We start from the raw sequence: 17,714 nt of genomic DNA on the forward strand, positions 1-17,714 counted from the left end.
GAGGCTGGACAGAGACAAGGCCAGGTGGGCAAGATGAAGCGCTCGGAGAGAACTGGCACTGAAAGCTTGGGCAGTGCAAGAAATCAGGTTGCCCTCCTATCCTTCTTCACGCCTGCTTTTATTTTATTCGTTATGGTGGTCTTGAGCTCCATGATCCTTTAGTATTTTGTACCCCTACCTCATGGGTATGTGCATTTTTCCTCCTCACCTTCTAATCTTGGAGCTTTCCTCCTCCTGTTTGTTTATTTACAGAGCAGTCAGGAGGTCCTTCCAGGCTTTCTCTGCCTTGCAGAAGTGTGAGTGACACACCTAGCGGTGGAGAAACCGTGGCAGACCCCGCCCTGACTCTACGCCTGTACCGTAGAGTACCGGCAAGATGTATTACACTCTTACAGATATGCTATTTTCTCTACATCTGTTTTGTTGAAGCAAAGGATCGGCAGATCCAGGATACTAGGTGGCAGGATCTTGCCTCTGTGTAAAACGCGGGTTCCCAATCCCACCGGATTCCTCTCTGATGATCCCTGCTGCTGCCTCCGCTCCATACGCTCGGAGCTGTGCTGCCGTGCTGCCATTGACACCCGTGCCATGAAATTTTTATGCCTGGCTTTATAGGTTAAAGTTTGCACTGACATTTATGAGTCAGCTAAGCTTTCAACGTGACGTCCAGAAAGCAGCAGCCCAGAGAAGAGCAAGAAGCAAAGAGAAGAAATAATTGCAAGGCCAAGGGAGCCCAGACTTTTTCTGATACAGATTTTGCTTCGGGATTTGTCATTATCCGGTGAGAAATCATGTCCTTACATGACAGTTTGTGCCACCGGAGCTGTCTGTACTTTGCAAAATAGCAGAACTGTTTGCCGTGCCAAGCAAGCCATTCGATTTCTTTCATATTCTTTGTTTTCTTTCAGGTCCTTTTGTATGTCTAATGGCGAATAAACGCCAGTCACGTAGTGCTTTTAACATCGGGCAGTTAGGAAGGTGGTTTTCACTCCATTCCTGTGTTTTCCCCTTGATTTTGTACAAGCAACCACATTTCTGGCATTTTTTTATTTTCCAGTGCTTAGTGTTTTGTTGACATGGTGTTGGGTAGGGAATAATCAGTTATAAGACGTTGTGATACGTGTAATGTCATAAAATGGATTCTTTCAGTGCTCAGCATCTCTGTTCTAGGTTATTGCCTTTCTGAGGATCTCTGAAGTGACCGGGCAACTTTGGAAAGCTGCTGCCTCCAATTCTTGTTCCTTTGTATAGTTTAATACTGGCCAACATGAGTATGCTTAATATTTGGGTGGAGGAATTTTCTTCCATTCTTGCAAATTTGAATGCCAAGTAGCATCTGATAATACTTATTTTTACTGCTTAGAAATAGGATCCTATTATCTCAGGAAATTCTTATCACCACTAGTCACTTGATGAGAAACAATGAGTTAAAGATGATATCAAGTGTGGAAGAAACTGCTTATCCTGGGTAAAAGTGGCATGTTTAGAATAAATATAGACCTTTTTTTTTTAATGGACTTGAGTTTGCTTTGTTCCACAAATATAAAACACAGTACAAGGATTTCCTCCCACAATAGAGCTTTTTTTTTTTTTTCTAAGTTTCCACCTCAAAGGACATAAACCATCAGGCTTTTAAGGAAGGGTTGCTTACCACATTTTGCCTCGAGAAAAGGAGAAGTTAGCTTGTCAGATCCTCTGCCGTTATACCCTGTGCTGATTTACACTAATTGAACGTCTAACTGTCTGCTTCTAACATTCAGCTGCTCCACAGAGTCCATATGAAGTTCATTGGCCTGTACGGAGAATTTAAAAATTGCTTCAGATTTGCACAAAAGCTAGGTTACGCCATGTTTTACCAATTTGGACAACGAAAAGGGTGCTGTACAGCAGTGTTCTTAATTACCTGTTTACTGACAGAGACATAGCAGGTTTTGTTTTTACTTATCATTAACAGCTTTTGTTCAAATTTTAAAATATTTTAAAATTGGACAGAATCCTATGGATGAACAAAGTTCCAGCAACCTCAGTGGGTTCACAGACATTTTTCAAGCTTTTTGGGATTATTCCATGATTTTCAACCCTTTTGCTGTGCTGAGGCAAAAATTCTCTAAATCTTAAGTGGACTTTTTCTGGTTTGCGGCTGAGGTGCCGTGTATCTCATATCTACAGGTATATTGTTGTCCTTACAGCATGGCGGCATCGGCTGTTCAGGTGGTTTTTCAGTTCTGTGTAGACTTACACACATTGACTTATGTGCAGTATATATCTCCTGTGACATGCCATAGGGGGTTACGTATGACAAGATTTTGGAGGTGAGCCAGATACGAAGCCAGCCTGGCAAAATCCCTCAGGCATCTGGTAAAATGTGAGGCACATTCAGATAACGTTACAGAAAAGATGTCCGTGAATTTGGTATGCGAGTGCTTTGCATTGGATAGGTGACTCAGGCCATTACAAGAAGTACAACTCCACTTGCCCTGAGACCTGATTGTTCTAGACACATAACCAGAAAAAAAACACCTCTGTTGTCTTCTCTGAGCGTTTAAGCCCACGTTTACAGTAACTTAATATGTGTCGAACTGCTAATTCCACTTTGTATTTTTCCATTTCCCCCCCACTTTAAAACAAGGTTCTATTTAACAAGCATTATAGCTTCATGTCATTAATTAAGCAACAAATACAGCTGATGACTTCAATACCATTACCTTAATTTTCATCCTTACTACATTTGCCATTTAAATTAACCAGTTATGGATTAATACGTTATCGTCGTATCTGTGTGCTGTCTCCTTCCTCCAAGTTCTACACTGCATTGAAAGATTTCTAAGAAAAATAGCGATGCCCCCAGATTGTGCAACCAGGAACGCAGCTGGCAGGAGTGACGAGCTTTGGCTAGTCGTGCGGCGGTATTGCGGTGTTCGGGAGAGTTACTGAATTTGTGTGCGTATCCAGGGGGAACTTCCGGTCCCTTGTGTTCACCACCCATCGTCACCACTCTTCCCTCTCAGAAGGAGTGTCACCTTCCCTCGAGGCACCGAATATGGCGAGCAAATCATTTCGGTGCCCTTTGGGCTGGACAGACGGGAAAATTGGGATTCTCACTGTAAAACCAGTTGTACATATAGTAAAATTGGTGGGATTTCAGTCGGCTGAGCGGCTATCCGTGAAGTGCAAGTAAGCCTTGCCGCAGGATGGAAGCTGGCTGCTTTCCCTCTCCCAAGTATGTGATTGAAAGGGCTCAATCCTCAGCAACAGATAAGAAGGGTATGTATTTTCCTTCCTTACCAAAATGCCAGAGAAAGCTCAGAGAAAACTCCCGAATTAGAATACTTCTGGAGTGAAGACGTTTGGATCTGGACCAGGTTTTCAAATTTGAGTCTGACTCTACCGAATATTTACTAGTAAATATTTTGACAGGAGTGGGACATCTGGCTATACTAAAATAAAGCTGCGGAGAAACACATTACACCACTTTCTTTCATATTTTTCAGTATCTGTGAACAGATGTAATGGATCTAAGTGCCAAAACAGGAAGGTTTTCATTATGTGCTTTATATGTGAGAGCTTTCTTCAAAGAGCAAATTTTCTACAGTTGGATGTCTATTTTTGTTGCATTAAACTTAACGGGGATTGATCATGTCTTTCCTGGTGCTTTTATATAGACCGTTTTCACTGTTAATTTGTTTCATCTTTCCTTAGACTGTCTTCTTAGTTAAAAAAAACAAAAAGGCAAAAAACCCCACTCTCTATTGCCATCTAGCACCCCAAAATGTATTAGTAAACACCTTTACTTTACAAAATTGGCTATAGTTACAGGCTGGCATCCAGTTTTGTGAGAGAATAGCATCACCCTTAGTTAATGATGACTGTTACTTTACCGGATGAGCAAATGAAACTAAACAGCCAAGCGGCCAAGGAGGAGCGCGGAGATGGATGAGAGGTCGGAAGCAGAGGCCAAGCGTGTGGGTGTAAGTCAAGATTTCCCTTTGTCTTCACTTGTGTGGGGTATGCAGTTGTCTCATTATGTCGTAGTCCCATTGAATCCTGTAGGACTATTTCAGGCCAGGAAGAGCATCCATTTGTGGGGAAGAGGGCTCTCTTGCAAGAAGCCTACTCCTGGCCCCATGTCCCAGCCTGCGTGGCCTGGCCTGGGGATGCAGGATGGGGGACAGGGGACAAGCCAGGTGTGCATGGGGCCAGGCACCTTCAGCCTTGGCAGTCTTTGGGGTTGTCCCAGGTTGGGCATGAAACTCCCCCTCGGTCATCGCAGCAGAAGACAACCACAGTGGCGGTAGGACGCAGCTGCCGGTGTGGCTCCTCTCAGGGCGCTGTTAATCACCGTCGCCAAACACTGCGCGAGCCGTGACCAGAGTGATTTCTGTGACACGATACTTAAAAGAGCCTCTTTTGTCAGGAGGGATTTAATTCTCTGGTGAGCTCGAGGAATCGAGAGGTTTATCATTCCCGTGCACAGGGCCAAGTCTCGCTCTCCTTCTGGTGGCGTGCTGCCGACTGAGGCTGGGGCTTCGGTGTCGCGTGGCTGCCCCGGTCCCGGCGCCGGCGCCGGCCCCAGCCCCAGTGCCGTGCTCTCCTCGGGCCGGTGGGCAGCGACTTTTTGAGGAGCTGGTCGTGGATCTCCTGCGAGACGTCCAGGAGCCAGGCTGTGGCTCCCAGCGCCTGGAGAGGAAGGCGACGTGGCTATCTATTGTTAAGGTCAGACTAAATGATCTAATAGTTCCTGCAGCCTTCAGATGCATTAATCTATAAAGAAAATCAATGAATCAATGTTTTGTAGCTCAAATAACATTTCCTCCTGTTGTTTTCATTTTTATCTATGTTGAGTCTGCAGGTGAAGCGTGTGTTTCACGCTCTTGAGCAGGGGTAGGGGTAGCAGGGAGGAGACCTCCTGAACCCCAGCCTGTTTCTCTCTTCAGGCTCGTGTTACAACCTCGTAATTAATTATTCTTTGTGCAAGGCCCAGACACGCATGGGAGAGTTCAGAATTATAATACATATTCACTTAACAATGGATTTCTCTACTGCTTTCTGGGACAGATATAATTCCCATGCTTTTCATTACACGTGCTATTTAAATCTTGATCCTGAATTCTTATTAGAAGTGATGAGTTTTGACCTCAAGGTCTAATACCCAGTTTTGGAGACAAGGTGCTTGATGTGATTTCTGGAGGATTATTTTTAAGAGCATATATAGATTAGATCTTTGCGAATAGTCGAGGGACGTGTCCAATGAACCTTGTGTTCTGGCTTTTCGACTGCTGTTCAGTATGCAGGTTGATTTTTGTTTTGTAGTCCTTCAAAGTACATACTTTTCTGGTAGAGGAATACATCTGATATTGTTATTTTTCCTTTGCCGATGCAAGAATTTCACAGTACTTCTGCTAACTTTTATAGGAGCCTTCCAACACTTGAAGGCAAAATCGTTTCTGGTTGAAGTTTCAAGAGTCTGTAGTGCTCCTGCCAGCAGCTCAAAGCATGTTTTACAGCTGTGTTTTTTTGTTTTCGAATACAAGTGTATTTCAGATTATTGCTAGCTCGCCACATTTCTGTTATTTGCCGGTTGCTTTGCATCTACAGGGGCGACGCGTCAGGGCTTTGCCGGGAGGACGAGGCAGCACGGGGGAGCGAGTCGCGTTGCGGTGGGTCTGCTCGCACTTGGACGAGGCCGCGGGAGCGTCCCCACCAGCGGCCGAGGGACAAACGCCCGGCTCCGGCCGCGCGATCGGGTGGACGAACGGCGCGAGAAGGAGCCGAGCCTGCCTCGCCGAGCTCGCTCTGTAATTACCCAGAGAGGCGCACACAAAAAAAAAAAAAAGGAGGGGAGAGGCGAGAGGTCAAGGAGGGCAGCCATGAAGGAAGAGGTCCCCCAGGGTCATCTTGTGAAAGACCTCGGTGCTCTTTGGCGGCGTAACGCTGCCTGGTGGGAGGGAGGGGGACGTTGCTCTCTGTCGCGTCGCCCTTGCTGCGCCGGTTTTTGTGAGTTCCTGGGAAATTGCTGTTGCTCAGAAAGGCATTGCAGTAACGTGTCGTCGGGTTTTAGAGTAAGCGGCTGTTGTGTTTGCTTGTTTTATTTGGCATGTGAGACACGCTCCTTTGCTGTGGCTCCACGTTTATTTAGATACGATTTCCCCCTTTTTCTTCCTTATGCATGGGTCCGTTTGTGCGTCCCGAAATCGGCGGGAAAGGCATAACGAAGCTGCAAATTTCGATTTGTGCGTAAGGTTTAGAGGCAGCGTGTTTCAGTGCGTTCCTCTGGCTTGCAATTCCTGTGAGCCAATGGTTACAGTACATCTACGTCCCCGCGTCGGGGGGTTGAGTTACAAATGGACGTCAGCTTTTGTTTTTCGCCTTAAAGCAATCCAAATCGAGAGTTACGCGAGGCAATGATCGTTTAAGAAAGGGCTAATCTTCGGCGGGTTTTGCTGTAATGCACAGCGCTGGTATTTGGGAGCGTTTTGCTGGAGTTCTGAAGCATCCCTGCTTTCGGCGGGGAAATTGGTAAAAGCATGTGGCACGCCTTCAAGCGCTGAGTGCTTTCAGATGCTGTTCTCTTCCTTTGATTACTGAAAATGATTCCTGCACAATCCTGCTAATTTTCTCTTTGTACTCCTCCAATTTCAGGAGACTCTTAGAAAGTCCATCTACGCAGCGGGCTCATTGCCGCTGCAAAGGAGACTTGCACGGAGCCAGGTTTTAGCCAACGTAGTAATTTCCAAAGGCTTGGACCATTTTCCTTCCGCTTTTCTTCCCCCAGTTTCTTTTCCATTTTTTTTGATTAGCGCGTGCGTGTGCAGCGTTTCCAGGGCCCGCGGTTCGGCTGTTCTCCGGAGCACGCGGCGTGTGCCGCGCCGTGGTTCGGCGCTAACTCGAACCTATGCCTGCCCGGCTTCCTGCGAGCCGAAGGCAGCGCGAACGCAAGCGGTGCAGAGGCTTCCCGGGCCGCGGGAGTCAGCCGGCACGCTAACGCACGGACCTGCAGAGCGCAGAGGACATCAGCATCTGTCCTCCCGCTGACTTTCAGGTGCTTCTTACCTCGTCACCTGAGAACGTGTTGCCAGCACTGATTAATCTTAACGACATCCAAATAGGATGGGTGTATATTATATATACCTATATATGGGTATATATTACAGTAGCCCTCTTCATAAAAGGGAAGTCTGTGACTAAGAAATTAAGCAATTTTATCTGCTGACAATGTCAGAGCTAAATATGAAAGCTGGGTGTCCTGATACCTGGTCTTTTCATTCACACTAGATGCATTTTTTCTCTAGAGGATTTTTCACTAACATGGATAGGATGCTTTTGCCTTTGAAAGGAAAATAGCCTTTGTAGTATTGATCTCAAAGGGAGGTGAACAGATTCATCTAACCGGTTTTGCCAGAAATGACATTTGGCAGATTCGCTACATTGTTTCTGTTCCACTTCCCCTAGAAGAAAAATGATTTGGAAGAAAGCGCCAACATCTTGCTGTATTAAAAGAAAATATTTCATGTTTTCACTAGAAACAAGATTTAAACTTGTACTCGGAAAGTATTTCAAACTAAGAAAAAAAAAGCTAAAAAAAAACCTAGTATTTTGTTACACCAAATAATTTTTCCAATAACTTGCTTCCAAAATTGGAAATGAAATGGTTTAAATCAACCCACCTCCCCCTGGGTCAGTGCTACAGACACACCAAAAAATATTTTTTATGCAGTTCTGTTGCAGATTTAGCATCCTAATTTCTCCTCATTGCTTTTATATGTAAAATAGGCTTTCTCCTCACTGTAAGAAAAACAAAATTTTGAGCACTGTATAGGAAAATAAAGTTATTTTGTATCCACCATGACTTGTTTCCAGATTTTCAGTATTTGACTGTGGTGTTCAAATGATGGCTCCATCTGCCATCTTCTCCATCATTACGTTTTCTTCGGAGCAGACTTCTACTGTGTTGGGGTATCATAGCAAGATCTACCACGTAGTGTATCAACGCTAAGTCGCAACCCAGTGTATGAAGTCAAAACCGTGCATTTTTCACATTAACTGAAGTACCGGAGTATTTAACCTCTTGATCAGCTCTTTTTGGTTTTGTGTGGGTTTTTTTTCCAAAATACCTGCAGAATGAAAAGATAAAGGGAAAATAAATGTTCTGCCTGTCCAGCCGTCCTTGGTCTCCCCACCGTGTTTGGAGCGTCAGGGCTGGTGCGTTCCTCCTCTCCCGAGCGTGGACAGGATTAGTTGTGTTGCGTTGTGCTCCTGCTCCTCCGAGCCCTCTCTTGGTGATTGCAGCCTGGCTCTGCATTCGGAAATAGCTACAGAGTTACTGAAATTTGCATAGGAGCTGCTTTTGAGAATGCAAGAAGAAAAATAAAAGGCCTTTACTGGCCATCCATAAATATTTCATTCAGGTCATTTATTCATTTCTTGATTCCCTGGGAGTTGAATGTTTTTCTGCCGGTGCTCCCAGCAAAGCTCGTGGTCCGCAGAGCGTGGCCCTGCCAGGAACGGACAGCCGCGCCGCCTGGCTCCACCAGCTCCCGCCACATCGCACGGCCCCTAGTCCTGCGGACGTTCACCTCTGCTGACTTTTCAGCACAGGAATAGTTAATTTGTTCCATTGAGGTCAGGGTGGATGGGATAGATCATCCATATGCATGAGCGTTCCTGGTGTCAGAGCTAACGTTTAAGTTTCCTGGCTCCCGCGAAGCAGGAGGAGAAGAGCAAGTCATTCTGCCCAAGGCTTGCACAATCTCACGCGTGACGGGAAGGTTGGTGCCAAGGCACGTGCTTGTTTGGAGGAGCCCAGGCATGAAGGTGGTCCTGCGGTTGGGCTGGAAAGAGCTCGGAGATCCATCTCCTGGTCCTGCCATAGCCCATATGCAGAGAGGAGCCAGGCGGTTATGAGGCCACCACTTTCGAAGCTGGTGGTTTGGGTGAGGTCTCTTGTGTGTGTCCGTCATGAGGCCCAAGGGCTTATGAAAGCTTTTTAGGAGGTAGTAAATGTTCAAAGCTTCCTTCTGACTTCCCCTGCAGTTGTTCAAGATCAGCTTCTATGAAATTTAATTTCTCTGTGACACGTTTTTTTCCGTAGTCAACCCGTGATTAACATGGTGGCTAAGTTCATTAACAATTTCTTTGAAAACAAGGATGGAAGATGCCCTTGATCTACAGAGTGGTATTTTATTATTTTTTCATATACATTTTTGGTAGCTCTCTTCTGCTGCTTCAGAAGAAACAAATGGCACAGATCTTAGAGCATCCAATGGGGAATGCATTTTATTCTTTAGCAAAATGTTGTTGTAATAAAATGTTTTTGTTTGTTAAAATGTTCTCTGCTTTATTTATAAGCCACAAATGTGTCTTCCCATTTTGACTCTCACAAAAGCAGAAATTTTCCGATGTTCCTTAAGTTTGTTAGTTAATTCAATATGATGCCAATCAGATATTCTCTGAGAATTGCATAAATAATCTTTTGGGGCCCATGTTTCGCCTGTCTGTGTAATATCCAACATAATTTTAAAGACTGTGGTTCTTGGAGATGGAATTGGAGGGGAGAATGTTTGAAGAGGATTTATAATATTTACCGCAGTAAAGAAATTTAGGGATTACTGAAAGATCCTGTCAGTATTTGGGTCAGAAATATAGCCCAGAGGTATTAGTATGATAGGCAAGTATAAGCATTAGACTGTATTAGTGATTTAGCTATCATAATAGCACGATGCTCTATCATGTGATGGCTAGTGCACTAACATTTATTGTGGATTAGCCATGAAAAATGCACAAGCTGTCCTGCAAACCGAGGAAGAGAAGGTGACTGTTACTCCTTCTGCTGATTCAGTGCTGGGATGTACATGTTGGAGAAGAAGAAATGTTTTACTGCAGCAGAGAAAGACAAAATCTTTTCCTTCTGTCCTTTTTTTTTTTTTCAATTAAAGAAGGAAAATGTTGCTTCACCCAGAATGACTAGTAAAATAAGTAATGTTTGACCTATTCTTATATGAAAAGGAATGTCTGAGCATCAGCAGCATGTGACAATTTAGATATGTGTTTTTGGGAGCCATTTTAATATCTCTTCAGAAAACGGTAACTATATATGGACATTTTTATTATGTTTCCGAATAACAGTTTTCTGTGGTGTGATTCCATCTAAATCCTTTTGCCTACTGTAAGTGTAAAAAAAGCTTAATCCATATGAATATTGAAATACTGCTAGATACAAATTGAGTTTTCTCTGATGTCTCTGAGTGTTTTTCCATCTCATAAACATGTATTTTTCTTTTTCCTAAAGGAAACCGGGAGATAATAGGCAAAAGTCTTCTACTCCTTTTTGCTTTGTAATACCAGGGTTTAGATCCTTTGATCCTCCCCTCCTTTTCCCTGACCTCTGGTAGGGTCTTAAAATTATACATTCCAGATTACACCTCCACAATTTTCTGTCCTGGGATGATGAAAGGATTTGCGTATTATGATAATAATGTAAAGACTCCTTTTGGGGCCTAGTTGTAGTACAGCTAATTTGAAACTACAACCAAAAATGTAATTTCCAAAGCAAATTACAATATTCATAAAGTGTTAAACAGATACCTAACTAATTTCTAATCGCTCTTGTATTCTCGAGTGTCTTTCATTGGCCTTTTTTTAGGCCTGCCTGCTTGTTCCCGTTTAATTTGTCCTTAGCTGTGTGCAGTGGATTAGCATTTCATCAGGGTGGATTAAGATTGAGCTGACACTGAAGCTTTCTTTTGTGTGCGCGTGTGTGCGTGCGCGTGTGTGCACGTTTCATTATCCCTCTGCTGGTTCCTGGTGCGTTCTGGTGCCGACTGGGACAGCGAATTTACGAGAAAGGAGACAACCGAGAGAGATGAAAAATGGATAAAAATAACATGCAGAAATGATTCCCAGGGGAGAGCTGGTATTGAGGCTGCTGGCAGGGTCGGTGCAGGAGATTTCATCAGGCTAAAATGATGTCACATGGAACAAAGGCTTTAGAGGTTTTATTTAGCGCCTAATCCTCACACACTGCTAGGCCGGTTGTCCATGTGAGCAAACTGTCCCAAGCAGGAAAGGATAAAGCATCTGGATTAAGTGCGGCAGCCCTCCTCTGTGGCTGAATTGTACAGGAAAGATCTCTCCTTCTGCAGTTCTGGAGCGGGACCGAGTTACAGTGGGTGTTGTATGCTTTGTCTCCTAAAGTTTCGAAGAATTAATAATTCAGGTAATACTTTGAAAGATAAAACCACCAATTGGTTGTTTCTGAAGTCCCAGCAGGGCTCAGATAGAGCATGATCTGTTTTGGATGCGTGTGAGAGAAGATTTGCAAAGCAAGGCACCTCCTCTTCTTTCTTTAAACGGAAGAAAACTGTTTTGTTCCAATGCCTATTCCAAGCAGGCACACAAACATTGGCCGCTCTCAGAGCTGGGATGCTACAGGATGGTATGAAGGCAACTGGGAGAATGAAAATGCATTTGAATACCAAAGACCTTCAGGAAGGAGAAATTCCCTGACCTACGGTGGCGAAGGTGGTTGGTATGAGCAGCCAAACCACAGGCCAAATGATATCATCTTGCAAGGAGGTGCTGAACCGAAGCAAGAGACGTACCCGTACCCGGATCCCGTTTTTAATCAGGGTCCCGTAAGGAAAGGTTCAGTTCCTGACTTCACGTACTACGAGAGGCAGGCTGCCATGTCCGGGCGAAGCTCCTTGCCACCTCAGGATTACTACAGCGACCCAGCCTTAGCTGCTAGATCACCTAAAGATCCCCGCTGCTATAGAGACCACATGATTAGTAGATCACTACCAAGCTATGGGATGCCTGGGAGCAGATTGTCTTGGGATCAGGTACAGGGACGATCACCGGCCCCTCATGAAGCAAGTCGCATGTATAGGGATCCGAAAATGGTTCCAGAAGGGCAGAGGATGCGAAACAGGGATCTTTCTCCAGCCAGGTACGGTGTTGAGCCCCCTGCCCCCCGATACGCAGCGGAGGCTCCGACTTTCCCCGCTAGGCAAGTCTACAACGATACACCAGAGAGACCCATCGAGGCTACGGCTGCTAGACAGACAACTCCGACGTGCTTGGTCGTTGATCCAACTTCTGCCGTTGCTCCGGACGGGAGCGTGGTTCCGCCTGCCCTGAGTCGCGGCTGTGGACCAGGCAGGGAAAGCGTCGGTGCTAAAGTTCCTTACGACAGTTACGAACCTGCTGCGACTCCTTCCCACGCTCAGATGCCTCCGGCTTTCTCCGGCCAGGACAGTAAAAAGACTTTTGATCCGGAGTTCCTAGCGCTTCTGCGTGCAGAGGGAGTGTCCGAAAGCACGTTCAATGCTCTGCTGCAGCAAGGGTTTGATTCTCCCAACTTGCTAGCCATGATGGAGGAGAACGATATAAAGTCTGTAGCCCCGAATCTCGGGCAAGCCAGAGTGCTTTCTCGCGTAGCCCATAATTTCAAAACAGAAATGCAGCTCCAAAGGCACGACAGGAAGAGCAGCGCTCTCCGTCCCAGAACCCGATCGAACAGTTTTAGTCACCGAAGTGAGCTGCCGAATGAGTACGGCACACACCTCGTCTCAGGTCCCATTATAGACGGTTCAGCCGTGCAGCAGCCTTTACAGCCGGTCTCTCCGAGGGTAGGAGAAATAAATCGTCGGCCGTCTAGTGCCCCAACACAGCATCTTCTGGAAACTGCCACCTATTCTGCATCTGGGGTAGCTTCTCAGGGGCCTCACTGTCTCCCTAACTCTGGATACGGCGCTCCTTTCCCTTGCAACGTGCATCCTCGTCCAGGGTCCACCTACTCTGCTGCTGCTGGGATGCCCATGACTGCGGTACAGGCAAACCCTCACGCGAGTCCCAGAACGGCGTATCCGACCACCTACACGGTGCCCATGGAGCTGATGAAGAGGGAGCGGACGGCGCCGGTGTCGCCAGCACACAGCCCGCACGGCAGCCCGCAGCTGCTCCGCAAGCAGGGAGCACCCGTGGAGCCCGCCTTGGCACCCGCCGGCCCCGGCTTCCCCACGCAGCACTCCCCGTACCCCAAGCTCAGCCGGCGCACGGGGCCGCCCGTCATCGTCTCCACTATGGCATCACCTGAACCAAGTAATTTTCTAAGCGTATTAGTCCGTAGGGTAGTTCAGAGCAGCTAGGTCGTTGCTTATGGTAACCCTCAGAAGAAGCAGTCGCATATACTTGGGTTTCATGCCAAAATATTCGACACTTCCCTATTTAGAAAAGGAGGCAAACAGGATTTCTTCGTAGGACGGTGCTGGCTATTCAGAGCTAGAGATGCTGGTTTGCAGTGTGCAGTAAAATGCTAAATATTTTATTTGTTTAGCTAACTTCAGTTAAAAGTGATGGCTATATCAGATAATTGTTCTACAGTTAATCTTGCCGTTGCCGTTGTTTGTGTGGAATGGAAGATTAGATACTGCGCTTTCTGAGCAATTAGGGCTACAGCCTTTGTTGTAGATTGACTTTTTACCATTGTTATCAGGCACAAATATGTTCCTCAGAGGAAATGCTTAGCATTGTTTTGACTAAATTTATCAGATAGCTAATGGTGTTATTCTAGAATCGACTTACCTTTGGCCATTACCTGAGTCTTTTCTTCTTATTATTAATTTGCTGTTTTATCAGGCACATAAAATAAAACCCTTGATTTCCTTTTAGAATTGCCTATAAGTGAAGCGATAGAACTGTTAAAGTAATAGGTCTGTGCTTAAAACTAAAAGCCTGTCATTAGCCACTGGAACAATAAAAATGAATGGTTGCTTCTCTTCCTCCCTTTCCTTCTCAGCGGTGTTCAGCTCCTTGGCTGCCTCGATATAAGGCTGCATAGTCGAGCGGGCTTAACTCATCAATTTAGGAAATACAGAGTCATGATATCGTTCCGAGCCTGGCAGGAACTAACCATAAAAATTCACTTCTAAGCAAGTAGGAGGAAATTTGGAAAATCCATTAATTTGTGGCTAGACTCATTTGAAAAAAGTGCAAAAAACCCTGTTAAATGTGTTTCCTGGTAGTGACTCTGCGAGCAGGGAATTTTCTCTCGGTGCAGTTTAGCTGAGCTGCCATGCAAACAAGTCTCAAACAATGTACTGTGCAAGCACACACACACAAAGCTTTAATAAAAGTATACCATTTATAGGCATAGAAACAGTGCCAAACCGGTGATGACATTCCACAGGAATCTAAATAAAGAAAGATTTTGCGAGTGGAAATGATAAAGTTGTCAAAATGCAGACATTTGGCGCACCCCTTTGCCGAGCTTACCGTAATTTCGTAGCTGGAAAGAAGATGCCTCCTCTTTTAAGATTATGCGTCCTTTATGCAGTTTGTGTAACATATTGATTTATAAAAAATACTTAAATATTAGGCAACGTATTATGTGTTGACATGGATCAGACACAGAAGTAGTACATTCAGGCAGTATTTTTGAATAAACAATTTCCCAACGCCTGAAACAGAAAAGCTGGCACGATGCGGGGAACACAAATATGTTAATTTATTTGCAGAACATCTGACTGAGGCGATTGGTAGCCTTGAAGTGAAAGTGCTACTGCAAGCGACTGCCGGAGCACATGCATTTTGAGCAATGTCCTCCCGGTACGAGACACCGAACCCTCCTTTCATTTGCCTCATATTGAACCCGGGATTATGCTCTCTAAAAATCTCTTATTTGGTTCCTGCTCTGTGCAAGAAGCCGGCGTGTGCAGCACGAGGAAGCCCGCAGCGGCTCTGCGCTTCGGCGCTCCTGCTCGCTAGTCCAACATTTTTTTTTTCCCCCCTACAACCAACTCATTTGCATGAGGATGACATTTGTTGCTCCAGTAATTTCATCTGATAATGGCCAGCTTGCAAAGCGGATCTGAAAACATATTCCTTAATTATGTGTTGCTAAGCAACGGGAGGGGTTGGTCATAATCACCGAAAGATTATCTGCTCATTGAAGTCGCCGAAAGGTTTAGCTGAAGTAGGACCGGTAAAATTGTCTCCATTTTTATTTATCCTCCCTTTTTATTTTCAAAATAGCTTGAGAGGCTCTCTTCCTTTAAAAATATATTTTTGAACCAGAAGTCAAGGTAAGATACGCCCGCCGTAAACGAAAGCATCTGGAGTAAAAACCGAAGGCGTGGGCTTGGCAGTTTCTAGGTATTTTAGCTGGGTTGAGGAATTACTCGTTAAGACCCACCGTCTCTAAGGAGTGTTCACGGACAAGGTGACAGAAGAATGGTACAAATATGTTAGCGTGTTTTTAATAGAAACACTCAGTTTATGATGCAAACTTGACTAAATCCAGAAAAACCATATTTACCAGCAGGAAGATAAAGGATGTATTTCTAAAAGAGCCGAGAGCCTTCTCCTCACCATAGCCTTGGCTGTGGACACTTGATTCACAAGCTGAAACAACTCCAGTATTAAACTTTGTCTCCACATGGCAGCAATTTTTTGTCCGTAGCTATAGGTTAGTTTCCCTTTTGACTCAGTGGAGGGTTATGCAATGTGTATCATAGTCCAGCAGCGTTATGAAGTTTCTTAGGAGAAGAGGAGGTTTAAAATAGATCATTTTGGTTGTTTTAAAAGGCGTGTGAGGCCATGTATAGTAGTCCTTTTGCAGTGAGTTATTTCTAGATGCTTGGTTGGTAATTTTGTGCTGAGCTTCTGCAGCTCCGTGCAGGCTCTGCCGAGCTCATGTTTGCTTGGAGCCTGGGCAAGGAGCTCAGGAGAGGCCGACGTCTTCCCCGCCTGCTGTTTCCAGTGGTCGCAACAGGGTCTCCGGGAGGGCTGAAGGCCACGCCGGATGCTTGAGGGCCCTTCGTTTTGGGCATGGTTTGTTAAGGAAGGAGCAGCAATGAGATTTACTGCTGCAACTTCCTTAGGTTTGCTAGAATAAATATTATGAAGAAGTTAAATGCATGATGCTTCCTGAGAGTCGTAAAGAGAAGGTGGCGAATGGGGACCCCACGCTGCAGCCGCAGGGTAAGGGGGACGGGTGAAGGAGAGGACAACAGTGTCTCTGGCCAGGAGCTGGCCAGACATGGACCTGGCAAAGCTTCTGCTGCTTGTGTCGTTGCAACTTTGTGCGTGGGGGCAGCAGGAGGACTGCCCCAGGTGAGCAGCGCTCTCAGAGCGGCGCGTCCTTGCAGCCTCGCCGTCCGTAACGTTGCAGGTAGGGGCTGCGCCGAGGCGTCTGAGTAGCAGGTGGGGAAATGCAAGGTATGAGTGACAAAACCATGTCAGTTGGTGGTGTGCTGCCAGGTCAGGTCTGTGCCCAGACTCGTATTGGAGTCCACAGTAATATGGGGGAAACAGATGAAGCAGGTCAGCAAAGCGCCGACCAAGTAATGGTCACCAATCAGCTCACTTGGGCTCTACTTCCAAAATGTATTTTCAGATTAGTGTGTTTGCTGGTGTTTTTGTTAGATTGCCCAAGTGATATTTTTTCATCCCGCTTTTCAGTCTTAGAGCAGTTGGCTGATAGAAAAATGATGTCCTTTGGTAGCTAGGCTAAATTTCTCCCGCAAGGTGAGTCTGTCCGGGTTTCTGCTCCTGGTGCTGGAGCTGGGGAGCTAGAAGGAGGAGCAGCGCTTCACTGTAGATGCACGCTTTGGATGACGGCTCAAGCTCTTGTATACGCACACGGATAGGGAAGCGAGTGATCACAAGGAGACGGTACGCCAGGCCTGCGAAGGGGCTGGGAAGAGGGAGAAGGCTGCCCGGTACGAGCTGTGGGCAGGAGGAGCTAGACTTCTCCGCTGCCAGAGTAAAATCTCTAAGAAGAGAGGAACCTAAGTTTTCAAAAACTCCTGAAGAAGCATCTTTGGATGCAGACTAGTTAGATGTTAAAATCCTGACCTTTTCCTGCCCAGGGGAAGCCAGGCCGAGAGTCGCTGCCTTCCTTGGACGAGTAATTCTCTCTAATGTGCGGGAGACTCCTCTTCTCTTTATCGGCTTAAGGCCCAGCTAGAAATGCTTTTCGCTGTGATTAGCTCAGCTCTGCTTGTACTGTTTAACACTTCATTGCGCTTCTTTTAGCTGGTGTTTTCTAGTCTGTGACAGATAAAAATTGTGCAAACAGCACATCAGTTGCAGCTGTGTCACTTGGGATACCCCAGAGAGGAGACGGCAGTGGCACGGGCGAGGATCCTGACCGTTGTTTGGGGGTGGTTGAAGAGCCACATTTGCCTGTTCTTTTAGAAGTAGCGTATTGAAATTGCCGTAGCTTTCCATGGGCAGAGGGAGTGCAGCGGTGATGATTTCGGACGCAGTGTAAATCTCTTGAGCGTCGTTGGTTGACGCTGGTTTATTTTTTGCCCCATACAGCAGGCTGTTCAGAGCCGGCTTCAGGTTTTTTCACTACTTTTTCTGTCCAGATTGTAGCGTGCAATCACAATGTGTACAGGTAAGGCAGCTCCATTAACAATCCAGACGGAAACAGCACCAAAGGAAGCCGCGTACTGAGTACATCTGGTTTAATTTGCACATTGACCCGACAGACCATAGCAAGTCCTTTGGAGCCATTCCCAACTTGTGCGTTGCTCCAGGTAAAGCGTGTTTCCACTGCATTCGCTGACAAAACCGTGGACAGATGATTTTAGCTGTGATTATAACGTCCGCACCAGAATATTTGATTGCAATAAGCAGGCATGTTTATTAGTGCCTGCTGTCCCGATGGTCGCGGCATCTTTTGGACGGCATTAATCTGCAATATGAGG

At 45.8% G+C, this 17,714-nt stretch overlaps 1 protein-coding gene across 11 annotated transcripts in view; it reads left to right on the top strand.

Annotated features, from left to right (window-relative positions):
• The window catches only part of CTBP2 (C-terminal binding protein 2), a 147,563-nt gene that overhangs the window by 92,389 nt on the left and 37,460 nt on the right, over positions 1–17,714 (top strand). Inside the window, exon 1 of one of the 11 annotated variants that reach the window (XM_068951459.1) lies at positions 11,370–13,098. The exons of the other annotated variants lie outside the window; for them this stretch is intronic. Coding sequence (XP_068807560.1) covers positions 11,370–13,098 — 1,729 coding nt within the window. Of the gene's footprint in view, positions 1–11,369; positions 13,099–17,714 lie in introns of those variants that run through there. 11 annotated transcript variants of the gene reach the window in all.

The sequence above is a fragment of the Struthio camelus genome, chromosome 7, assembly GCF_040807025.1.
Source record: "Struthio camelus isolate bStrCam1 chromosome 7, bStrCam1.hap1, whole genome shotgun sequence".
Lineage (NCBI taxonomy): Eukaryota > Metazoa > Chordata > Aves > Struthioniformes > Struthionidae > Struthio > Struthio camelus.